We start from the raw sequence: 23,791 nt of genomic DNA on the forward strand, positions 1-23,791 counted from the left end.
TTCCATGGGCTTCACTGTAACTAGACCTTTAATATGTATTCCATATGGGGACTGCTCATCAATGCATGTGCGAAATGAGGAACATGAGCTAGGAGTGATGACATTTTATCACATAGCTGAGAATTACCAATGGTTATTTCTTCTTTAAGCATCTGCTTAATGATGGTTCTTTTAAACTTCATCAAGAAAGATTAGTAAAAATATATTAGTTATAAATCTTGCAGTGAACAGCCCCCCAGGTAGATGTTTCCTGTTTTAGAACCAGTAGCTCTGAGATAATCCTAAACTTTAGGATATTTATTATGTATCTTGACGTGCTGACTGTGGAAATGTGATACCATCACTACAGCTGTGAAAGCCTTTTGTAGACAAGGGAACCACAGTGAGCTCTCAGTGAGGCTGAACTCTGGGTATGCTATAGGTGTATTCTAGGGATGCACTAAAGCAAAGATTGATATTTTCCCTGTTTTTGACCCTGAAATGTCTACTGAAAAGTCATGGGTGAATGTAATTTTATTAGTATTCCTAATATTTATCAGTATATACAATAGCAAGGGAAATACTTTCACAAACATTTCAAATGCTATTCTAACCTGCTATCTGAATAATCTGTTATTATCCACATTTCAAAAATGTTCAAACTGAGAATCTGAGAATGAGACATATTTTCTGGTTGAAATATATTTTCCACATATGATTCCAGCAATAATCTCAGTAAAACACATTCATAAGGATAAGTAAAATACTTTTAAAGATTTTGAAGTTTGGTGATGAGATAAACATCTTTTCATTTTAATAATATGACAAATATAGAATCAAAGGCATGGAAACTTTCTGGAGAATTACATAACTATATATTTATAATGTATAAGAATTTATACATTTTTAAAAGTATATACCAATATGTGCAAATTATTAATATTTATTTTTAAATGTATCATATGTTCAAGGTGAAGTAGTGTAAGTTTTGTGATATCTATTATCCCTTGATTGAGGTATTGTCTTTTTCAATAGTCTCACCTGTCTTTGATTCCAGTTCATATGTTTCACCTTCTTACCCCTTCCACTGAGAGAATCCATTTATGTTGTCATAAGTTCTTTGGAAATAAATACCTGTGGTATGCTGGCACTGGTCTGATCTTTGCTTTCTGACATTAGCTCAATAAAGACGAGGTTGAAGTAGATATTTGTAACTTTCCGATAAAGCCTTATGTTAAGTAGACCAAGGGAACTTGTTTTAAATTAGAATGTAAAAGGAATGTTATTGAATTATAAGTGCAGAGGTCTTCTGGATTTTACTTACAACAGCAAAGACTCCTTGCCCCCCCCCCCCCTTAATGACAAGGCAGTATGAGAGTATTATCAGCACCTACTTGTGAATTCTTTTTTTTTTTTTTTTGTCCTGAGGTAGGGTCTCACTCTAGCCAAGGCTGACTTGGAATTCACTATGGAGTCTCAAGATGGCCCTTGAATGCATGGCAATCCTCCTACCTCTGCCTCCCGAGTGTTGGGATTAAAGGTGTGTGCCACCACACCTGGCTTGTGAATTCTTATTACATTGTAAGGCTTTATTCTACTTACCAGACTTTCTGATTTAATTGCTTAAGTATTTATTTCCTCTTCTGTAGAGCTTGTAACTCTTGAGACAGTGGCTACCAACCACAATTTCACATTTCTTTCCTAAGTGTAGAACCTGTTCTGCCTATGAATATTCTTCTGGCCTTTGATTTCAAGTTTGTATGCAAGTGGCCTTGGCTCCAGTGTTGTCTGGCACTTTGCCCCTTTTTTTCAGGTGTGAGGCCATTATGCAGAGTGCAGATTGATACGTCATTCACCTAAAGACCTTGAAATGTCTCTTTTGCTCCATAAGGAGTGGAGCTAAGCAGACTAATAGCTGAATAAAAATGAAGCTGAGCAGCAAGCATTGTACCCCCAGAATTGAGGAAGAACATTCCTTCTCTATTCCCCACACTCTGGTCCCAGGATACTTGTGAGCTGTAAGTTGCCATGGGCTACATGTTGGTACTCTCATGATACAGATAATAACAGTTGTTTTTGTTCTGGTGGCTGAAGTAGATTCCTTATTTTAAATCCTCACCCAGCTTATTGGTAGACCCTACTGAAGACTTTGGCACAGTTTCAGACCTGGTACAGGCAGCTTCAATACAACATTATCTGATGGTCTGAAATGAAGGCATATTTCCTTTACCAAGGTTGACTGAAAGAAAGTAGCCACCAGAATGTTCTGACAACCCAGGAATGGGTGCCCTGTCCTGGCAGCTCTGGCCCTTGGAGCCTAGCCAGGGCAGACTAGATATGAGTCTCGCCACAGCTGCAGATGCCAAGGCTCAAAATACATAAGCTTGAACTTGACAGCTGCCAAACCAGCCCCCTGGGTGTCCAAATGAGTTGGCTCTTCTGAAGGAGATGACAGGAAGGAACCCGAGGGATTGCTGTGGCTTCCTTCCAAACAGCATTATTGGGAAGCTAAGAGAATGTTGAATTTTTAAGAAGCACAAAGAATCATACGATAATCAACCTCATGTCATTGTTATGGTGGGTTTGAGGGTATTGTGAGATAAATACCTTATATTTCCATAACTCATTTTAGGTTTTTTTTTTTTTTTTTTTTTTTTTTGAGGTAGGGTCTCACTTTAGTACAGGCTGACCTGGAATTCACTATGTAGTCTCAGGGTGGCCTTGAACTCACAGTGATCCTCCTACCTCTCTGCCTCTCAAGTGCTGGGTTTAAAGGCATGTGCCATCATGCCTGGCTCTCATTTTAGTTTTTGAAGTAATAATTCTTTCATCCAATTCACAGACATTAATTAATTGTCAACTATATAACAAGCAGCAAGAATTTAGGAGTGGCTAAAGACACTGTTGCCACCAACCCCACTCTGTTCTCCCTTTCAATAGTGAAACATTTGGGGAGTTGACTGTGATGCATTTGTTTTGAGAGTAGTGACATATTGGATTGTATTTGAGTAATAATGTCTACTCTAGTAGTTTAAAATATTGACTAAACTCATTTTGATACAAATATATATTTCTCCACTATGAGAGTTCCCAACATGACTTAAAGTAAGTTAATATCAGAAATGAATACTATTTCTTAGTAATTCTTTTTTTTTTTAATTTTTTTAATTTTTTTTTTTATTTGAGAGCGACAGACACAGAGAGAAAGACAGATAAAGGGAGAGAGAGAGAATGGGCGCACCAGGGCTTCCAGCCACTGCAAACGAACTCCAGACGCATGCGCCCCCTTGTGCATCTGGCTAACGTGGGACCTGGGGAACCGAGCCTCGAACCAGGGTCCTTAGGCTTCACAGGCAAGCGCTTAACCGCTAAGCCATCTCTCCAGCCCTATTTCTTAGTAATTCTAATGAATACAAACTACAGCTAACATATCATTGGTAATCTATTGATGATAAAGGATTTTTCTCCAAAAGGCAAAAGCCTATCAATTTGCATGTCTATAGGTTGGGGAGGAGTTCTTACATTTTGGCCAATAGTACATTTCAATCGGACTTCTTACTAGGATTATGAATGCATTGGTCATTTTTCTGTAATTGTTACAAACTACCTGGGGAAACAAATTTATAAAACAGAAAGGTTTATTTTGGCTCATAGTTTTGATGGTTTCAGTGTAGGGTTGGTGGACCCCATTGCTCTTTGTCCTGCGGCCAAATAGGGTAGGATAAGAGTGTGGTCCTCATCTTATGGTGGTTGAGGTGAGTGAGGAAGTGAATGAGCAGGAGAGAGAAAGGGAGAGAGGAAGAAGAATGATGAGGAGGAAGTATAAGAAGAAGAGGAGGAAGAAGAAGTGGGGAAAAGAGAAACTAACCCACAATCTTCAATCTTCTTTAAGTGTATACACCTAATGATGTAAAATCTACTAGTCCCTCTTAGAGTTTCCACAACTCCATAACACCATGCTGGGGTCTAAGTTTTTAGTATTGGGTGTCTTGGGGGAACAAGCAAGATACAAATTATAGCACAAGATTAGAATTCTAACTCTACTCTTAAAAACACTCATTTTCACTTAAGAATACTAAATGTGCCAGACATAGTAGGGCAGCCCTTTAATCCCAGTACTTGGGAGTAAGATGTAGGAGGATCTCTAAGTTTAAGGCCAGTCTGGAAGTACAGAGTGAATGTTAAGTCAGCCTGGGCTAGAGTTTCACCCTGCCTTAACCCTTCCAAAGGGACAATAAATGTTAGAAACTTCTAGCACACTAGATACTTCACCAGTGTAGCCCTTGGTGCTAATGAAGATGATGATATTTAGCATTGTCCGCCATTCTCCTAAGAACTTGGAAAATGGTCTTCTTTTTGGTAGTGTCTACAATCAATATGAGACTGGCTGACATAGAGCTGTGTTCATAAACAGCATCATGGAAGGATTGCAAGATATCCCTCTGCCTCTGTAAGAATGGTAAGTTTCTTGGGATTGACACTGTCTAAACTAGATAATGAAAACAGCATAGCTATGTGAGAGGTAGACAAGAATATGAAAGAAAGCATTGTAGGTGGAGAAATCAGAACAAATAAGAATATGGATGAATAGAAGGATTTACATGTTCTTAGCTGTTACCACCCATTCAGAATTCTCAGTTTTAAAGCCCAAAGTTTTTTCTTAAATCATTTAGGGAAAAAATATACTGACCTGAAGTAATGTAATTATATGTTCCTTTACTTATCCCCACTAGGGTTAATATTCACATATTTTCTTATTGAAATAGTAATGCATTAATTAACAGTTGAACACCATGTTTCACAGGGCATTTTTTTTTTTTTTACCATGAATGCTATATGTATTAAAATTTATTTACCTTAGCCGGGTTGGGTGGTGCATGCCTTTAATCCCAGAACTAGGGAGGCAGAGGTCGCCATGAGTTCGAATCCACCTTGAGACTCCATAGTGAATTCCAGGTCATCCTGGGCTAGAATGAGACCCTACCTCGAAAAACTAAAATTAATTAATTAATTAATTAATATCTTACCAAAAGATGAAAAATTGTGAATTCTAGAACACATTTGGTTCTAACTTTTAGGAAAGTGATTGCATGCCATTGATTTGCTCTAGGTATCTCACTATACCCTGGGGAACAAGAGACATTTAGAAATCCCCACCAAGGCTCTTACACATAGCCACCTGAGGCACCTGGCCATCCACACTTGTCTGTACCTCTCTCTGTCTTCATTTTTTAGGTCTGCCATAACAACATGCTGTAGACTGAAGGGCACAAACAGTAGAAACTTATTGTCTTATAGTTTTGCAGACACATGTGTGAAGTAATGATGTTGGGAGATTACTTCCTGATCTTCCCTCACAGGCTTCTCTCCTTGGCTTGTTGATATCATTTTCTGCTTGTGTCTTTCCACATGTGGGATATCTCTGGGTCTAAATATCCCCTTCCAATAACGACATTCTAATAGATCCAAAGATTAGAGCACACCTTAATGACTTCCTTCTAATTATATCTGCAAACAAAATTGCATTTTGTGATACTGAGGGTTAAAACATCAATAGGTGAGTTTCAATAAATTTGTTTTCTTACAGTGTTGACTGAAGATGTAAACATTGCTTTTTTTCATAACTCCTCTTTGTATCCAACATTTATTAAGTTTGTAACATTAAGAAAACCTAAAAGTTATTTATTGTCTTTACATTTAAAAATTTGTTACCTTTATTTCTAAGGATGAATCAGAGACATTCAGTTACATCTTCAAGGTTACACAGCAAATAGCAAACTTGGGATTCTGTCTCAGGCTTTGCTTCCCCTGTTACCAAAAAGTTTTAGGCTTTTGTTAGTGTAATGTGGAAAATGATAAAAGTAAGAGTAATCCCATTTCCTGGTTCTTTGTTGGGATGGCAAATAAAACTTCACTTTTCCCATATGTTGCTCAGATCCTAACTGTGGACTTATGCAAGTTACAGATCTGTTTCAGACAGTTGGCTATTGTCATCTCTTTGGTGTTTTAGCCTGTCAGTTTGGGAAATGATATTAGAAAACCCCCTATCTTTCTCTGAACCACATAGACATGATTTAAATGAGGTTATTAAGGTTCCCAGTAGGATGTGAATTCTGGTATTCTGGTGGATGTTCACCTCACTCTGCCTCCCACCCTTCCACTTACCTCTGTTGATACAGGTCTGAGAGTAAATTGAGATGAAAACAGAGTGCACCTTGTAAAGAAAATTTACTCTGTCATCTTATTTTCCAGATGTTTGCAGTTTAATTCATATGGCCCATAAGGACTTTTGACCCCACATAGAAGCAGCCGCATCTTAAGGGCCTTTTATTCCTTCCTAAAAATATCAGAATAAATAATGCCTTGCAAAAAGTCATGTGTAGATGCGTGTGAGCACTCATGCACTAGATGACAGATAAATACATAGATAGAGGAAAGAAGAAAGAAGAGAGTTGACAGAGGGAGAAAGATTGGGATGCTTTATAGTTTACAGAAACTTTCCAGCTAAAATGACCTTTAAAAGCAACTTTTAATGTAGCTGGGTTGAAAACATTTCCCATAGGGGGTGATTTTGAGTGAAGCAAAAACGTCTGTATTTCTGGGCAGATGTGTGTCTAGTAGGAGGTAGGATAAATAAGAGAACTGTTCAGTGGACTCCCACTGGCCCATGTGATCCTGCTTCATCATCATCAATTAATATTTCCTGAGTGATATATCAGGGGGCCCTGGGCACTCTATGCTGCTCTGAAGGGTCGTATTTCATTTCCTGCGATGGGATCCCAGAGAGCTGCCTCATGTCACAGCTAAATGGTGGTTATTTGCACAGTTGGTTAAAGGGACTCATTCATATCTTATTTATGAAAATGCCTCACAGACACTGGAATCCAGAGAAATCTTTTGTGAACATTTACCAGGTGAATGCCCACCCTTTCTTCCTTGTACCTTTACCTCTCTACTTACCTCCCCTACTCCTACTTTCTACTCATCACAATGACAATTAGCATTATATTTATACAACAATATAATAGTAACACAACTGCTAAAGTTCCTTTTATTTTTTATTATAGTGCTTTACTTGAGACAGAGTAAGCGAATGGGCACATCAGGGCTTCTTGCCACTGTAAACAAAGTCTAGCTGCATGTGCCACTTTGTGCATTTGGCTTTAGGTGGGCACTGGGAAATTGAACCTGGGCTGGCAGACTCTCCAGGCAAGCACCTTCAAGCACTGAGCCAACTCCCAAGCCCTATTCTAGTGCTTTAGCTAAGGACTAGTCTAAGTCAGTCAAGATGAGTACATCTGTAATCCAAGCATAGGGAAGGATGAGGTCCTAGGCATCATGAGTTTGAGGCCAGCCTCGGCTTCATAACATGTTGAAGGTCAGTTTGGGTTGCTTAAGAAGATCTTGTTTCTATAGACAATACACAAGTTCTAATACACTTCTGGAATCACTGTTGAGAAACATGTTTATTGCATGCATTTGCATCTTCCTCATTCAACAGTTGGGGAACTGTAAAGTTGGGCATTTTAATGATGAATGAATTCACATGGGGAACATGGAACTGATCAATGAGACCTCAGGGCACAGCAAATTAAAGTACAAATGTCTCCCCTGGATGACAGTTATATGTTATTCTATAGTCATATTTATCTTGATCTCCTTCGTGTTTTCCTTCTTATCCTTGGCTCCAACCATTCACACATGGAGCACGTACACTTGGTACTCTTGCCACACTAGATTATTCACAGTCTTTTGTTTTAGTCATGTTTCTCTAACTCATACTTTTTATTTTATCCCACTTTCAGCTGTACCACCATTCACTGTTATTCAGCTTTGTTTCTGTTATGAGAATCTTTCAGGATCTGCTCAAATTCTTCCAGTTCTCTAGCCTTTTCCCAGATTCCCCTTCCATCACTAGAAACCTCTCTATTATCCCATCCTTTAGGTCATTTCTTATAACTTTTGCTTCTCTCTTTCCCAATTTCTCATGCTTTATCTGTCTAGTCTTTGTTTATTAATTGCTGAATATTTGCTTAATATTGCCTGAATATTGGCTGGATGTCCTCTTTGTCCTCAAGTCATTCAAGTTATTAATCAGGAAGCCACCCAATCAATCAAAAACTTTTGATTAGTTGTCCACTATGAAGTATCCAAGCAAAGAGGCCAAAGAACACCTCAAGGAGCCTCAAAAGACTAGTTAGTCATGTATTTGATGACTTGGAATTAAGTGGTTTTATGCAAATATCATTTGAGATTCTTTAGGTATCATCTGTGGCTCAGGAATATCTTAATCTTGTTGAAAGTTTTATTAAGTTGATTGATACAAGTACTGGTTTTGACTTTGAGAAAATACTTGACAAAGGCTTGTGCCCACTTGTAGGAATTGCTTTATTGAAGTCATTCTTACCCTTTCTTACACATGGGTCTAGATACCAGGAGGAGGCAGAGCTTTTGAGTTTAAGACTTCCTTAAAAAAGAGGTGAGAAAGTGAATAAATCTCTCTTTTTTTTAAAAAAATTAATTTATTAGTTTTCTTTTCAGCAATACAGGCAGTTTGGTACCATTGTTTAGGCTCATCCATGATCTACCCCCTCCCATTGGACCCTCCTTGTTGATAAATGGCTTGTGCATTGTGGAGTTAGCCCACAGTTATTGGTATGATAAATGTCTCTGCATATCATGACCCAACATGTGACTCTGACATTCTTTCCGCCCCCTCTTCTGCAAAATTTCCCTGAGCCATGTTGGGTTCATTTTTGGTCTGCTTCATTGCTGAAGTGTTGGGGGCCTCTGAGGCTCTGGCTCTCTGATTTGGTAGGAGTTGATTTTTCTCTGTGTTGGTCTCCTTCCCCTTTGTGCTGGTATCTGGTTCATCAGGAAAACATCACCCTTGCTTGTTTCACCAATTGTCCTTAGTTTCAGTTGGGCCCCTTTTGAGGTATGTTGGGGCAGCTCTCTCCTTAGGATCTGCATCTATCTGAAAAAGAGAAGCAGATTCTCCAACGGAGAGTAAGTTAGCACCCGGAAAATTGAGATAACAATTACTTTTTTGATAGAGAGTTTGACAGGTGTAGGCCCTCTTGTAGCCCATGATTGATGGTAGCTTGATATTGGAGAGTGGGATATTGGAGAGTGGGCTTATGTTTGGGTATGGTTCTGGCTTGTTTCCCAGCTCCAGCTATAGGTCTCGTACCACTGAGGGGATCAGTTAGCCAAATCAAGAGCAGTTGGTTCCCCACCATGGCTGTGTGCCACTATTGCACTTGTGTGGGCATCACATCAGGTTATTTGTTCCTAATTAGGTTAGACAATGAGTTGCTTGGACAGATATTGGCCATTTCCTCCAGTCGCCCATGTAGCACCTTCTGGCACTAGACACGCTGACTGTCTGGGGACTGACTCTCTCCTGGCTTCATTTATTTCCACTCAAATAGTTCTGTAAAAGCTTCATCAGACAAAACAATGAATAACCACAAAGACAATATAATGCCCATGGCATAGAAGGTAATGGAAACGAAATTTATAAGACTGGCTGCCATGGTGGCTTTTGTCCTTTTGGGTTATATTAGATAAAATCCATCATTTAATAAACAAGAAAGAATGCATGAATCACCACATGATAGATAAATATTAATTGATTGATTAGTTCATTCATTCTACCAATATATACCAAGACTTATATGTCAGTCAAAATTGTACACCTGAAGAGCCGGGCGTGGTGGCGCATGCCTTTAATCCCAGCACTTGGGAGGCAGAGGTAGGAGGTTTGCTGAGAGTTCGAGGCCACCCTGAGACTACATAGTGAATTCCAGGTCAGCCTGAGCCAGAGTGAGACCCTACCTCGGAAAAAAAAAAAAAAAACTAAAAAAGAAAAAAACTAAAAAAGAAAGTAATTATTGGGCTGGAGAGATGGCTTAGCGGTTAAGCGCTTGCCTGTGAAGCCTAAGGGCCCTGGTTCGAGGCTCAGTTCCCCAGGACCCACGTTAGCCAGATGCACAAGGGGGCGCACACGTCTGGAGTTCGTTTGCAGTGGCTGGAAGCCCTGGCGCGCCCATTCTCTCTCCCTCCCTCTATCTGTCTTTCTCTCTGTGTCTATCGCTCTCAAATAAATAAATAACAAATTAAAAAAAAATTGTACACCTGTAATACTGTTAGCTCTCATTGGAAAATTGCCAGGAACTCTCTCTATCTAAATGTCCCAAATAGAGCACAAAAGAAATATATGATATTCCTGTTTCTCTCCTCTCTGAGCCCTTCTGTACCATTCCTATAAACAGAAGTCCAGGTACATGTATGGATGGAGAGCTCTTCTGGGTTGGTTCAGTATTCTAGTTTGGATAGTAGCAGGTCAGCAATGAGAAATATGAGTGTGAGAAGTCTGTTAAAGGGGAAGGACAAGATGATATGAGGCATACTAAGTCACCCCACCCTGATTTAGTGGCTCTGAAGAAGGGTCATCTATAAATTGGGATTGAAGGATACTTAGGTGGTCATAATAAGGAGACCTGAATTGCAAACAGAGGAACAAACAGGAGTGAAGGCTCAGGGTGAGGGAACATGAAGGAACATGGCATGCATGAAGGTCAGACTGGCCCAGGCACAGAGATCCATGCTGCTGGTATGGGAAGTTTATTTTGGAGAGCCTCACTCAGGGTGGGGATCAAAAATCAGAGCCTTGAGTCATCCTTCCACTCTACTGTTTACTATGTTACTTAAAACCCCACATTGCATTTGAAGTCACCAGATAGCTACAAAAATACCAAGGATTCTTTGTGATCTTTTTCTCTTTAACACAAACATACAGCCTTGCAATACTGAACCAACCCAGAAGAGCTCTCCATCCATACTTGTGCCTGGACTTCTGTTTTTAGGAATGGTACAGAAGGGCTCAGAGAGGAAAGAAACAGGAATGTCATATATTTCTTTTGTGCTCTATTTGGGATATTTAGATAGAGTTCCTGGCAATTTTCCAAGCTAATGTAAACCATACATTGAGGAGAGAGATACAGATGATGTATGATATATCTGAACAACTGTTAGGAGTGAACTGAGCTGACTGAGTTACACCTTGATAAACAAAATTGTATTAGAAACTAACTGTTTTCCATATGTTTGATGTCCTGAAAGAATTTCTTTCCACCCTTGCAATAGCTGTCAAACAAACAGATGAAAGGTAGGCACTGCAAGCAGTGCTTAGGAACTGAATTTTAGTAGCTAGATTTAGGTCACTTTGCAGGGATGAGGCTTGACTTTATCTAGACTATGACACAGCACTTAGTACATAAAAGGTGTGTAAAAATGTCATTGATTGAAGTTGAGTTTGAATATATCACTAATAGCTACAAAGCAGTACATAATTCTGAGAAAAACTCAAATTTTATTCCATCTAAGAACAAATTATTTACATTGCATTTGCATTCTTTCCATTTACCAGTTATCTAATGTGTACTATGTAATGGACTTTGAAAAATTATAATTCTAATCAAGAGAACCATAAATAACATCACTGTCAACAACAAAGCTAATTTCATCTCATGTTTTCCAAACTGTGTTCATATGGATCTGTCCCCTCTCATAAACATTTAAAAAGGAAGAAAAAATACATAGAGTAGAAACTGAAGTATTTGTAAAGTATCCATTTATTTTCCAGCTCCAAGTTCTGCTAATGGCTGTTTGTTTGAGCCAATCCCAACAGACTGCCCTTTTTTAAAATAAGAATGAGGGAGAGAATGGAGAGAATTGAAGCACAAAGGCCTACAGCAACTGTAATCAAATTCCAGATGTGTGTGCAACCTTGTGTGTATGTGCAACCTTGCACATGCATCCTCTTGCCTAGGAAGGCTACAGACCCATGTTCAACTCGCCAGATTCCACATAAGTCAGATGCACAAGATGACGTGACACATGTGCATCTGGCTTATGTGGGATCTGGCGAGTTGAACATGGGTCCTTCCAGCCCACATGGAGCTTTTTACCTACAAGTGTGTTCTTCAACCTGAGAGTTTTTCACTATTAAGTGCTGTGGCACAATTTCTCAATTTCTTGAGATCTTTGTGTTTCCTTCTCCAGGGGTCCCTACCCTCTGTTCATTTTGTTTTACTATAATGGAGTAACATCATTTGCCTAGTATTTTTGTGAAGGCATGATGAAATATTTTCCCTTTATGTAAAGCACAGACGATGCCTGACATCAAGTGGGCATTTGCTACTTGCTTTCTTCTATTTCTGTCACCTTTAATGTCTCTTCCTGTCCTTCTGAGTAGTATGACTACTCTCATTAGTAGTATCTCATCTACCCTAAATTATGTATTTTTTCTCTAGGAAACAATAGTATTTACTTTTCTATCCTCTATATGAGGTGGTTATCATAAATAAATTTATAGTATGTAGGACTTTAATTGTTAAATTTACTCAGTAACCATAGTTTTATAAAAAAATTTCTAAAAATATATTTGCTTATTTGAATTCAGAGAGAAAGAGACACACACACATATGCAGAGAAAAAGGGGGAGAGAATGGGCACACCAGGGCCTCCAGCCACTGCAAACTAACTCCAGTTGCATGTGCCACTTTATGCATCTGACTCTACATGGGTACTGGAGACTCAAAACCCGGTCATTATGCTATGTAAGCAATCACTTTAATCGTTGAGGCATCTCTCCAGCCCCAAGTGACCATACTTTTAAAAATGGCAAATCCAATAAATGATAGGCATTAATTAAAGGTGCCTTTTGTGATACAGAGAGCTCCAAGAGTTGAGTAAATAATACTTATATTGTATTCACTTGTTTAAATTTAGAATTATATTGCTCTGTTTGATTTACTAACCTTTCCCACAACTTTAAACATTAAAAATGCTTTGTTTTTTATTTAAACTTTTTATTACTTATTATTTGAGAGAGAGAGAGAAAGCGACAGAGGCAGATAGAGAATGGGTGGGTCAGGGCCTTCAGAGACTGTAAACAAACTCCAGACTCATGTGCCATCTATATATCTGGTCTATGTAGGTCCTGGGGAATTAAACCTGAGTCCTTTGGCTTTGCAGGCAAGTGCCTTCACCACTAAGCCATTTCTTCAGCCTGCTATTTTGCTTTTAACAATAAGCACATTTATATTGTGAACATACTTAAAGTAAGATATTCTGAGGGAAAATAGGTACAAATATAGAGCTATAATATAGAATAAGTACTTTTTTGTTATAAAATTGTCAATATCCTTCTGTATCTTGATAAACTGCAAACCCAGATTTGTTTTCTGTGCTTTCTTCTTTTTTTCCCCTTTGTTTTTTACCTCTCCCTGTGCATATGCATTAATTGAAAGCTAGGCATAGGCTAGGTGAAGAATGTTCTGGAAGAAAAATAAGAAGTGGGGCTGGAGAGATAGCTTAGTGGTTAAGATGCTTGCTTGTGAAGCCTAAGGACCCAGGATTTTTTCCCCAGGACTCTTGAAAGACAGATGCACAAGGTGGTACATATATCTGGCTTTCATTTGCAGTCGTTGGAGGCACTGTTGCCTATTTTCTCCATTTGCATCTTTTTTTTCTCTTCCCAATAGATAAATAAGTAAATAATACTTTAAAAAATTTAAAAAATAAGAAAAAGACAAAAGAATACTGGTTTTCACTATTTGTTAAGATGAATGAATATGTATATATTTTCATATACAGATACATATACACATGTAGGTATATATACTTGCTTGTGTATATATAATTTTGGTGGACATGTACTATCTTAAGGACTTATATATGAATTGATATGAGAGTGTATTCATGAGGAAATATCTAAAATCCCCAATGCCATACATTCAGCTGCTCTAGACAAATGTGCTGGTACTCCTTGACACCTTCCTGCTCAGTGTTTATTTATATAAAGGCGATATATAGCATACATATTTTTATTATGCAAAAAGAATTGAGGTATAGACCACACCTTTTAAAATGAAAAAAAATTCACTGAAAAGGCCCTTTGACCATGGTATTAGGAGACTCTGGAATATTCTTTCTGTCTTTCATGCTGATCTGCATGAGCTACACAGAAAGTCCATTGTGGTGATCCATCCACTCCACCTAGGAGCCAGACAACTTAAACAAAAGGATTTTTGCAAGTCACTGTCTGACTTTTCCAGGCAATTCAACAATTAATTTTTAAGTAAAAAAAAAAAAAAAAAAGAACAGCATTTGTTTTCCTTTAAAGCATTTCTGTTCTTGATTGAGATGACATGCTTTTGGATTGCTCCCTGCAGGAGAAGCCAGACAGAAGGCAGCTTTCTCTTCGTTTTGGCAATTATAACAAAGTCATAAAACCCCAGGTAAATGGGAACTATTTAAACATTTGCAGATATAAATCCAACACAGTAGGAAAGTGACCGAAAGAGAAGTGCTTATTGATCCGTTTCCCCCCAAAGCTGTCAGTGATGAATGAACACCACGTAATTTAATAGGAGCAGCTCCAAGCCTGCCACCTTGCAGGTGCTTGCCCTGGCATTGCTTGTGTGGCTATTTGACCATACCCAAGAAGCTTAACCTTTTCAGGTATCACTTCTTCCATCCGTTAATAAGCATGATGATGCCCTAGTTCAGAGCCTTACCATGTGAGGCAGCTCAGGAGGAAACCTCCTATTAAGCCACATTGCATTATAAGCCTACTTATTGTCTCCTCAGTAGGACCTTGCCTATCATTGCTGATTTCATTCTATCCCAAAGTACGAAATAACAATGGAGGGAGTTTTAAAGGTATGGTGTTCACATGTAGTAGACAGAGACAGCCACAAGAAATTATGACATTCCTGCTATATTAATTGTTTTTGTAAACTGCATTTTTCCCTTGCTCAAAAATGCAGCAAGGGCATATAAAGGAGATATAACTTGATCTTTTCTTGTCAGTTTTAAAGTTAAATCCACCCATAAGTATTCCTAAGGCAATTCTAGTATATAGCATATGAGTTGTAGTTCGGGGTTCTACAGTGGAATACTGAAGACGGGTATGGAGAGGCAGCAAAGTCAAACTCACTTTCACCTTAGCCCTTCTGCTATTTCCAACTCTTGGGACATGGTAGGACCTCATTTTAGTAGAGACGAGTAGTGCTTCTTTGTATCTGATTCTCCTGTTCTTCTAGGATATATTTATTTGAATGTTGTTCTCCCCTTTGTGTGAGCTGGGCTACAGGACTGGCTGCATACTGGTTGTATACCACTTGTGGGCAGAGGCAATGCAAACCTGAGAAAGCTATGTTCTTGGTTTCTCCTTCTTCTCCATTGCACGCTTGAAGGTCATATTTTGAGAAGGCAACTTTCTATGATGGAGGAAGAGTGGGTTTCTGAGCCATTAAAGAATAGAGAGCCTAATGACCTTCAATGGACTTCATATAAGTGTGAAACAAACATTTGAGAGGTCATATACATTTAGGATGTAGAGATTTTTTATAAGTCATAGCATAGTCTGGCCTATTATACCTAAATGGAACTGTCAGTGAGTTCATAAGAATGAAATGAAAGTATCAGACAATGGCAGAATCACTGTTGTCATAAACAAGAAGTAAGGCCAAACTTTACCTGAGCATGAGAGGAGACATGTTTAAGATGTTTGGAAGTGTTGGTGGAAGGGTTGGATGGGAGAAGGACAGATATAGGAAGAGAAATTCTTGGAGTGGGTTGTAGTTGGATGGTGTGAACCAAGATTTTCTTGGCAGCATGGAATTCCTTCAGTGTAGAGTGATGCTGCTCCCTTGAAGAAGAGACAGGAAGCCCAACATGGCCACCCAAGATGGCATTTCTAGCACTTGGGAGGGTGATGTAGGAGGATTCATGGTTTAAGTCCCACCTGGGATATAAGGAGGAGAGAGAGGGAAAGGAAGATAGGAAAAGAGAAAGGAAATAAACAGAAATCTCTTCTTCTTATTAAAATATTGAAATCTATAAGCCATAGATCATTGTTGTTATTAATTGGAATTTGGTGCTTCAACACATTACTACAATAACATTCAAGGTAGAGAACATCACAATTTATTTGGAAGAAAGCACAACAAAGACAATAATGACCTTTGGGTAATAGAAGGCATTCTTGTGAAGTTCCCAATATCAATGTGAATCTTGTTTGAATCTATTAACAACCCTTGGTTTCTTCTGCTGCTGGGTGAGCTCTCCAGGGCTGTGCAGACTTGATAGCAAGCACACTTTCATTGTTTATGTGTTGGGGCATGTAAATCAGTTAGTTCCTACAATTGAATGTGATAATTAATTATTCTCAATTGCTGAAAGTCCCACAGGGAAATATCTAATTTGTTTTATGTAGTTAATATTATTTTATTGAGTATGCATTATTGATTTTATAGACTAGACAATTCTTTGTGAGATATGTTTATGAATTTGTATCAGTTGTAATACCATTTTTTTTTTAAGCATAGGAGATGCTAGTGAGTGGCTTAAAATTCAAGTCCTCATTTTGTGATAGTTAATTTTATTTCATTGTCATTTAAATTAATTTCTTGTGAGGTTACAGAAAACTAATTTTCCTACTGAAAGGCTGAGTTGTTAACCAAAGCCTTGCTTACACAGCCTGTATGCTCTGTAAATATTATATCTGGAGCCATTGCTTCTTCCTACCTGTAGGCCCAGCTCTCCAGCAAAACCATTCCCTTTGATGTGGTGATTACACCAGAGCCTGGCCACAGAACTTGTAGGCTTCAAAGAGTCCTAGAGGAACATTGCAATGTGCATAGGCTATTGGTATTGGTGAGATATGAACCTAAATTCTAATTATATTAGATCCCATGGTAACTATGTGGCTTGAGCAAAGCAATTTATGCTTGTGTTTCTTCATCTGTAAAATGGGAAATTTATAAGGATAATAGTTGTGAGAGTTATAAAAGATGACAGAATTCATGATTGAAAATCACAGATAGATATTTAATATGATTGATGGATGAATATATCAAACAATGCTAGCAAGGTCTATCATGATTTTTCATTTGAGTACAGTGAATTTGAATCAATGCCCATCCTGAACCTGCATCTTCCACAGGCAAGGTAGAGAGTCTATTGCTGCCTATTACACATGGTAACTGCCATACAGCCAGAGTTCTCTCATATTGAGAGATGTTGCTGTTCTGACCTGTTTCAGAACCTGCATCTTGAAGTTGGCGTCCAAACCAAAGTACCCCTATTTTAAAATTTATTTTTCCCCCTAGGATTGTAGGAACACTATGAGAAAATTCTAATAAATTCTACTATGTACTTGACCTGTAATGAGAGTAAACACAGTTGTATGGTAGCTTAAATTAGCATTTCCAAAACTGTGTCCCAGCAAAACCGATTATTTTATACATTTTTAATAGTCTTAAAAGAAAAGAAAAGTAAGATTTAAGGATTAACTATATTAGAGGAAGCTAGAGTCAAATAACTTTTTGCAGTTCAAGATTTCACAGGGCTTTTATATACTTACTTGTAGTAAGGAACTCTAAGACACTTGTAATAGAATACCTATTGTTGCAGTCAACTCCATGCTACTGGGATGAACTTTCAAACCTGACACATTTTATGAAAAGATGGGATTTATTTGAAGCTGACAGAACCAGAGGAAGTTCCATTGATGGTGGAAGAAGCTGGTTCCTTTCCATAGATCTAAGCAGAGAGATACAACAACACAGCCAGCACCACCAACAAGACCAAAACAGGCAGCCAAACAGCAGGGAACCCAGGCAGAACTCAAGCACTCTGCAAACCTGTAGGCTACAAATCAGGCCCACCCTAAAACACACCTTTGGGCTGGATCCCAGGGTCCTTCTCCAGTGATGCCTCTTCCAGCCAGGCAGCTAGAAATCCAAGTTATAAGCTTTAATAATACTCCTGAGTCTAGTGGGGGGAAAAATCAAACCACCATAGGAATGTAACAGACTTATTCTTTGATTGGAGAATATCTAAAAGTTTGAGTTAAATGTAGATTCCATTTCTGGATCCATTTTTGGAACCTCATCAGTATCCCTCAATCTCTCTTCCTCATTTCCTTCCCGTGACTCTAGGAACTCTCCTTTTTCTACTAGCCATATTGTTTGCAGACCTGCAGATCCATTGTCCAAAATGTCAGGTATGAGAGAAAGCATAATGTTTCTAGTGGGTTTAGGACACAGAAAAGCTATTTCCATGTCTATGAATCCTTGTAGTATGGATGCAGTGAACCTAACCAATCTCAGTCAATATCCACTTATGGCTGCATCTTTCTTCCTGAGGTGCTAAGCTCTTCAAAGGAGCATTCCCAAGTAGGACTTGCAGTGGCTTATCTGCAGGGGCTCTTTCCTCATGCACACAGAGGTGGCAGTTTCTCTTGGAAAATTGTAGCATGGTTTGTCTCATTACCCTTTGCTGAAATAAGAATTTTGTTGAAATAATTGCGCCTATAGAGGAGCAATGTCAAAATGTTTCAGCAAAGGCAAGGCATAGGTAAAAATATTGCTTTTCTTGGAAATCAGTTCCTTGGATAATATAAGCTATCACAGCTTTGAACACTTGTCCTTTCTTTCCCTCTCTCTTCCTTCCTTCCTTCCTTCCTTCCTTCCTTCCTTCCTTCCTTCCTTCCTTCCTTCCTTTCTTTCTTTTATTAACAACTCCATGATTGCAAACAATATCCCATGGTAATTCCCTACCTCCCCCCTACTTTTCCCTTTGAAACTCCTGTCTCCATCATATCCCCCCCCCAATAAGTCTTTTTTATTTTGATGTCATGATCTTTTCCTCCTATTATGATGGTCTTGTGTAGGTAGTGTCAGGCACTGTGAATTCATGGATATCCAGGCAATTTTGTGTGTGGAGGAGAACATTGTAAGGAGTCCTACCCTTCTATTGGCTCTTGCATTCTTTCTGCCATCTCTTCTGCAATGGACCCTGAGCCTTGGAAAGAATGATAGAAATATTTCAGTGCTGAGCACTTATCTGTCACTTCTTCTCAGCACCATGTTGCCTTCTGAATAATCCCAAGGTCACTGCCATCCATCTAAAAAGTGAAGGTTCTGTAACCAAAAGTGAGAGTAGCAATCTTAATAGAAATGCTTACTGGGCAGTTTGTCAAGCATAGTATATACATTTAGCCAGACAACCTGAGATGTTATACCCCTAGCTTTTATGACTACCCCTGTTGTAAGTTTTCAGTATCAGGGATGTGTTTTCCCCCATGGAGTGGGCCTCCAGTCCAATTAAGGGGCAGTTGGTTTCCACCATGACAGATGTGCCACTATTGCACCCATATTGCCCATTTGACCTGGCTGGCCAAATAGAAGGCTTGCAGTATCCACCATTAAGTATCTTCACTGGTAATTTCTCTCTTTCCCATTGAAATGCATGCAGCATAGCTTTTTCCATCTTTCTGTCAGCTAGTCTACATGGAGGAGGTTTTCAGTTCAGCTTCAGCAGAATTTCTCAGTGACCTTGCAGCTCAAGTGTGTGGAGCCTTCAGCCATAGGCTCTTGCCATCTAATCCTGGTGGGAAACCAAGGGCCTTGGCAATGGCCTGTAATGTTTTGGGGGCATCAAGGGCCTCCCTGGCCAACAACTCACTGGAAGGTATCCCATCCCTGGCACTGAAAATTTTCTAGTAACAATCTATGGCTCCTGTGTATTCCATTATCCAAAAAAGTAGGTTTCCATATGATGGATTTATATCCTCTTAGATTGTGATTAGCCCTCCCTCCACCTTTCCTTAACTCAGTCTCTTCCCCTGACCTCACTTAGGCCTTTTCACTCACATTAATCTGTTCTTCTACTTACATATATATGATATCATCCTATTAAGTCCCCCTCTCCCTTTCTATTCCCTTTATATCTCCTTTATAGCTTAGTGACCTCTGCTACTGAGTTTTCTTTCTGTGGTATCATTCTAGGCCACAGTGATAGTAATGTATTCTTAGGAACTTTTGCACAGTTCTGTCCAAAAAGAAAGTGTACAAATTTTTCTACAAACTGAAATTCAGCATCAAAGTAGACTTAACAACCTTCTCCTCATTCACCAATGGCTAGAAAAATAACTGCCATGGTTAGGAGAAGGCAAGGTCATTTAAAGTGTCACCTTCCTCTTGTGTAGAGATTCTAGTTGTGGTCATTGTCCCCAGGAACCATATCACCTCACATGCACAAACCTCATCTTTCACTTTCTTGAATATATTATAGATGTACAAGTCTATTCTGTGCATGATGCAATAGACAGAAGAGGGAGAAGACTTGGAGAAGATGGGTGGTCCTGAGTTGCTTTTAGAATTTTCCACTAATGCAACCGATATGTCAGATACAATATTTTGATGTTTTAGATAGGCATGACACATTTTCTCATTAAAAGGTGACACCAACTATAACAGGTGTAGAGAATACAAATCAGGTCCACCCACTTTGAAGGGGAGGATTTCTACTCTTAATTGAAGTCAAGACTTAATTTTTTAAATTAGTTTTAACAGTAATTTATCCTGTGACCCAAACTTTGGAATACCATTTCTCTATGGGCCTTCAAGTGGGCATATTTTCATGCACATAGACTATCAAGGAGAGATACCAGCTTATTGGGTTTGTTTTCTCTGGTCTGTCCTTCTAATGGCTCAGTCATCTAGGATTCAACCTGAACTTGTGTGGCAGACATTCCACTTTTTAAGAGGCCCAACTATCAGGTCCTAAGGTGGTAAAATGATACTCACAACTTGATCAAGTAGATTTTGGTTCTCTTTCAATGGTCTGTGACAAGCTTTCTATATCTTTCTAACTAATGATTTGTGAGAATACATTCATGAGGAAGAGATTCTCATTGTAGTCTAGTTAGATGGTTCTTTAATCCAGCTCAAGAACACAGCAATAGGCAGTAAGAATGAGAGAGAAGTCATAATGTGTGAGACAGAACATGTATAGAGAAGTGCAACAAACAAAAACTCAAGAAGATCTGTTTCTCCTTGTAAGGTCAAGCCTGGAAACCTGAGGCCGAGTCTGCATCAATGGTAGAGATTGTGCCCTTTTCCACAGTACCCAGGCTTCCTGATACCTGACAGATCTGCAAGAATCTAAGGAGGCAAGAGTGCCCACAATGTCCAGGACTCCATGCTGGTTTCACTTCAGAAGGATGTGGTGGGATTTACATAGCTATTGGAGGCTAAAATGACTTTGTTTTTCTAACAGCTTGCATTCCAGAAATGAATAACATGTACAGACACATGATTTGTTTTATCATTTGAAAACTGCAGTGATGAAATACAAGGCAAGGACCATATTGGATCTTCCTTGTTTTAAGTCTGTTTATCAGAAAGATGATAATTTGATATGTTTCTTCAAGTGTGGGTCTTGTTTCTTTCAGCTCTTCTTTCAAGGAAAAGCTTCAGTTTGTATCGAGGAGCATATGTTTTATACTTGATTGAAAAGTAGAACAAATTTGGGGAAATTGCACGTACCTGCTTAATATTTTAGACTTTTATCTTGAATTTGGGTTATCTGTTATTCCACCTAAGATGGGCTTTAAAAAGAGAGAAAATCCCATAAAACAGAAGATAATGTATTAGTTTTTTATTGAAGAGGAAACAAATTACAAATTTAGTACCTTAAAAATACTCATTTATTATCTCAGAGATTCTGAAGTTGGGAAGTTCAGTATGATGTAATTGGATGTTGATGTTAGGGACTCACTAAGCTGAAGTCTAGGTGTCTGTTAGTAGGGCTGTAGTTTCTACTTGAGGTTCAGGGTCTTCCTCCAAGTTCACTAGAATTCAGTTCTTGGTTGGAAATTTTAATTGTATTAAATTTGTGGTTGTGGTATGGTATAAAAATTTTATAATGTATATAGTGTGCAATGATCAAATCAGTATACAAATTTTCATTTCCTTAATCATTCAAAAATTTTTGATAAACTATAATTGTATACATTTGCAATGCGATGTATTTGAATATGTATACATAATATGTGTGTATATCAAAGACACATTTACACATCTAGGTGTATTGCTGTACTATTTTCACTACCAAACATATGGGAAAAATCTAGATGTTCACGAATAGATTATATGATAAATAAATGTTGTATATGTAAATAACACAGACTATTGAGCCATAAGAAGAATAAAACCCTGTGCTGCAGCCTGGTTCTCATTGCTGGCAGAAAGCACCCAACCAAGAGCAGCATGTGGGCAAAAAGTTCATTTTGTATTATGGACTTGACAGGAAGCTCCATGATGGCAGGGGAAAATGATGGCATGAGCAGAGGATGGACATCACTTCCTCATCAACAACAGGTGGACAACAGCAACAGGAGAGTTTGCCAAATGCTGGCAAGAGAAAGCTGGCTATAATACCCATAAGCCTGCCTCTAACAATACACTGTTTCTAGGAGGCTTTAATTCCCAAATCTCAATCAGCTGGGAACCTAGCATTCAGAACATCTAAGTTTATGGAGACACCTAAATGAAACCACCACATTCCACCCCTGGCCTCCATAAATTGATAACCATATATGATGTCAAATGCAATGCATTTAGTCCAACTTTAAAAGTTCCCATAGTTTTTATCAGTCCTAATGATGTTCAAACATTCCCATTCTCCAAGATCTTTTAACTGAGCCATAATACCAAAAAATCACTCCAAAACCCATAATGGAATAGGATAAACACACTACAAAAGATTCCATTGGGCATAGCAAAGAAATATTCAACCAATACAAGATTTAGGTAGGGCAAACATCAAACTTTGTAGTTCCAAGTCCAACAACTCTAGTCAGTGACAAATCTCCAAGTCCAATATTTCTAACCAATGACAAGTCTCTGGAGTTCCAGTTCCACCTCTCCAGCTGGGCTACTCACAGTTCTGGAAAACTTCATCTGGTGCCAGCTGCTCTCCTTAGCAGCTGTCTTGTGGTCCTGGCATTTTCACTGTAACCCATGGATCATCCTCACCACTCCATTGGGTCTCCATGCAGACAATCTAGCAAACCTGCTGCACACTGCCCATGGCACTGCCCATGGCAATTTCCAAAACACAAGACTGTGTTGCAAATTCAATGACTCTCTCTTTATACTCCATAATACTAGGTGGGGTGCCAATTTGTTAATCCAGGGAGGAATAAAGCAGACTTTGAATAAAAGGACACTTCTTCAGCATTCAGGCCCCTTCAAAAATGTCTACATTCTTCCTGTTGCCCCAATACAGGTCAGGTGTCCCAAACTGAAAGTTTGTAATCTCTCCCATAATTTCAGCTGAATGGGCAAAAGTTTCAGCTCAAAGATTTCAGTTTTGTCCCACATCCTTATGCTCACACAAGTAAGTTTCTATGCAAGCAACACTGCACAAGTTTTCAGGACCTGGGCATAATATCAAATATGCCACACAAACTGCTTCTAGACCAGTCCAGGTAAAGCTCTTTCTAACCCTCATAAGCTAAACCTCATAGTCCTTAGTTCTGACTGCATTTAGATCTTTCAACTCTGACCAGTAAGGTCTTGCAACTCTGATGAGTATAGTCCATCAAGCTGTACTTATAGCACTGCAAGGCATCTCTTAGGCCAAGATTTCAAATCATTCATATTTCTTTTGAAAATCAGCTGCATAAGGCCAAAACCACATAGTCAGTTTTCAAGCATAACACCACTCTTCAGTACCAACTTTAGTGTTGCAGTCCAGTTCTCACTGCTGGCAGAAAACACCCAACCAAGAGCAGCTTGTGGGAAAAAAGGTTTATTTTGTCTTATAGACTTCAGGAGAAGCTCTTGATGGCAGGGAAAATAATGGCTTGAGTGGTGGGTGGACATCACCTCCTTGCCAACACCAGGTGGACAATAGCAACAGGATAGTGTGCCAAACACTGGCA

General features: G+C 38.8%; 1 protein-coding gene across 5 annotated transcripts in view; it reads left to right on the plus strand.

The window, feature by feature from the left end:
- Positions 1 to 23,791, plus strand: part of Nxph1 (neurexophilin 1) — a 311,960-nt gene that overhangs the window by 76,449 nt on the left and 211,720 nt on the right. For 2 of the 5 annotated variants that reach the window (XM_045160758.1, XM_045160759.1), the window contains one exon: positions 4,343 to 4,438. The exons of the other annotated variants lie outside the window; for them this stretch is intronic. In XM_045160758.1, coding sequence (XP_045016693.1) covers positions 4,436 to 4,438 — 3 coding nt within the window. In that variant the 5' untranslated portion in view covers positions 4,343 to 4,435. The remainder of the gene's footprint in view (positions 1 to 4,342; positions 4,439 to 23,791) is intronic. 5 annotated transcript variants of the gene reach the window in all.

The sequence above is a fragment of the Jaculus jaculus genome, chromosome 10 (genome assembly GCF_020740685.1).
Source record: "Jaculus jaculus isolate mJacJac1 chromosome 10, mJacJac1.mat.Y.cur, whole genome shotgun sequence".
NCBI classification, from domain to species: domain Eukaryota; kingdom Metazoa; phylum Chordata; class Mammalia; order Rodentia; family Dipodidae; genus Jaculus; species Jaculus jaculus.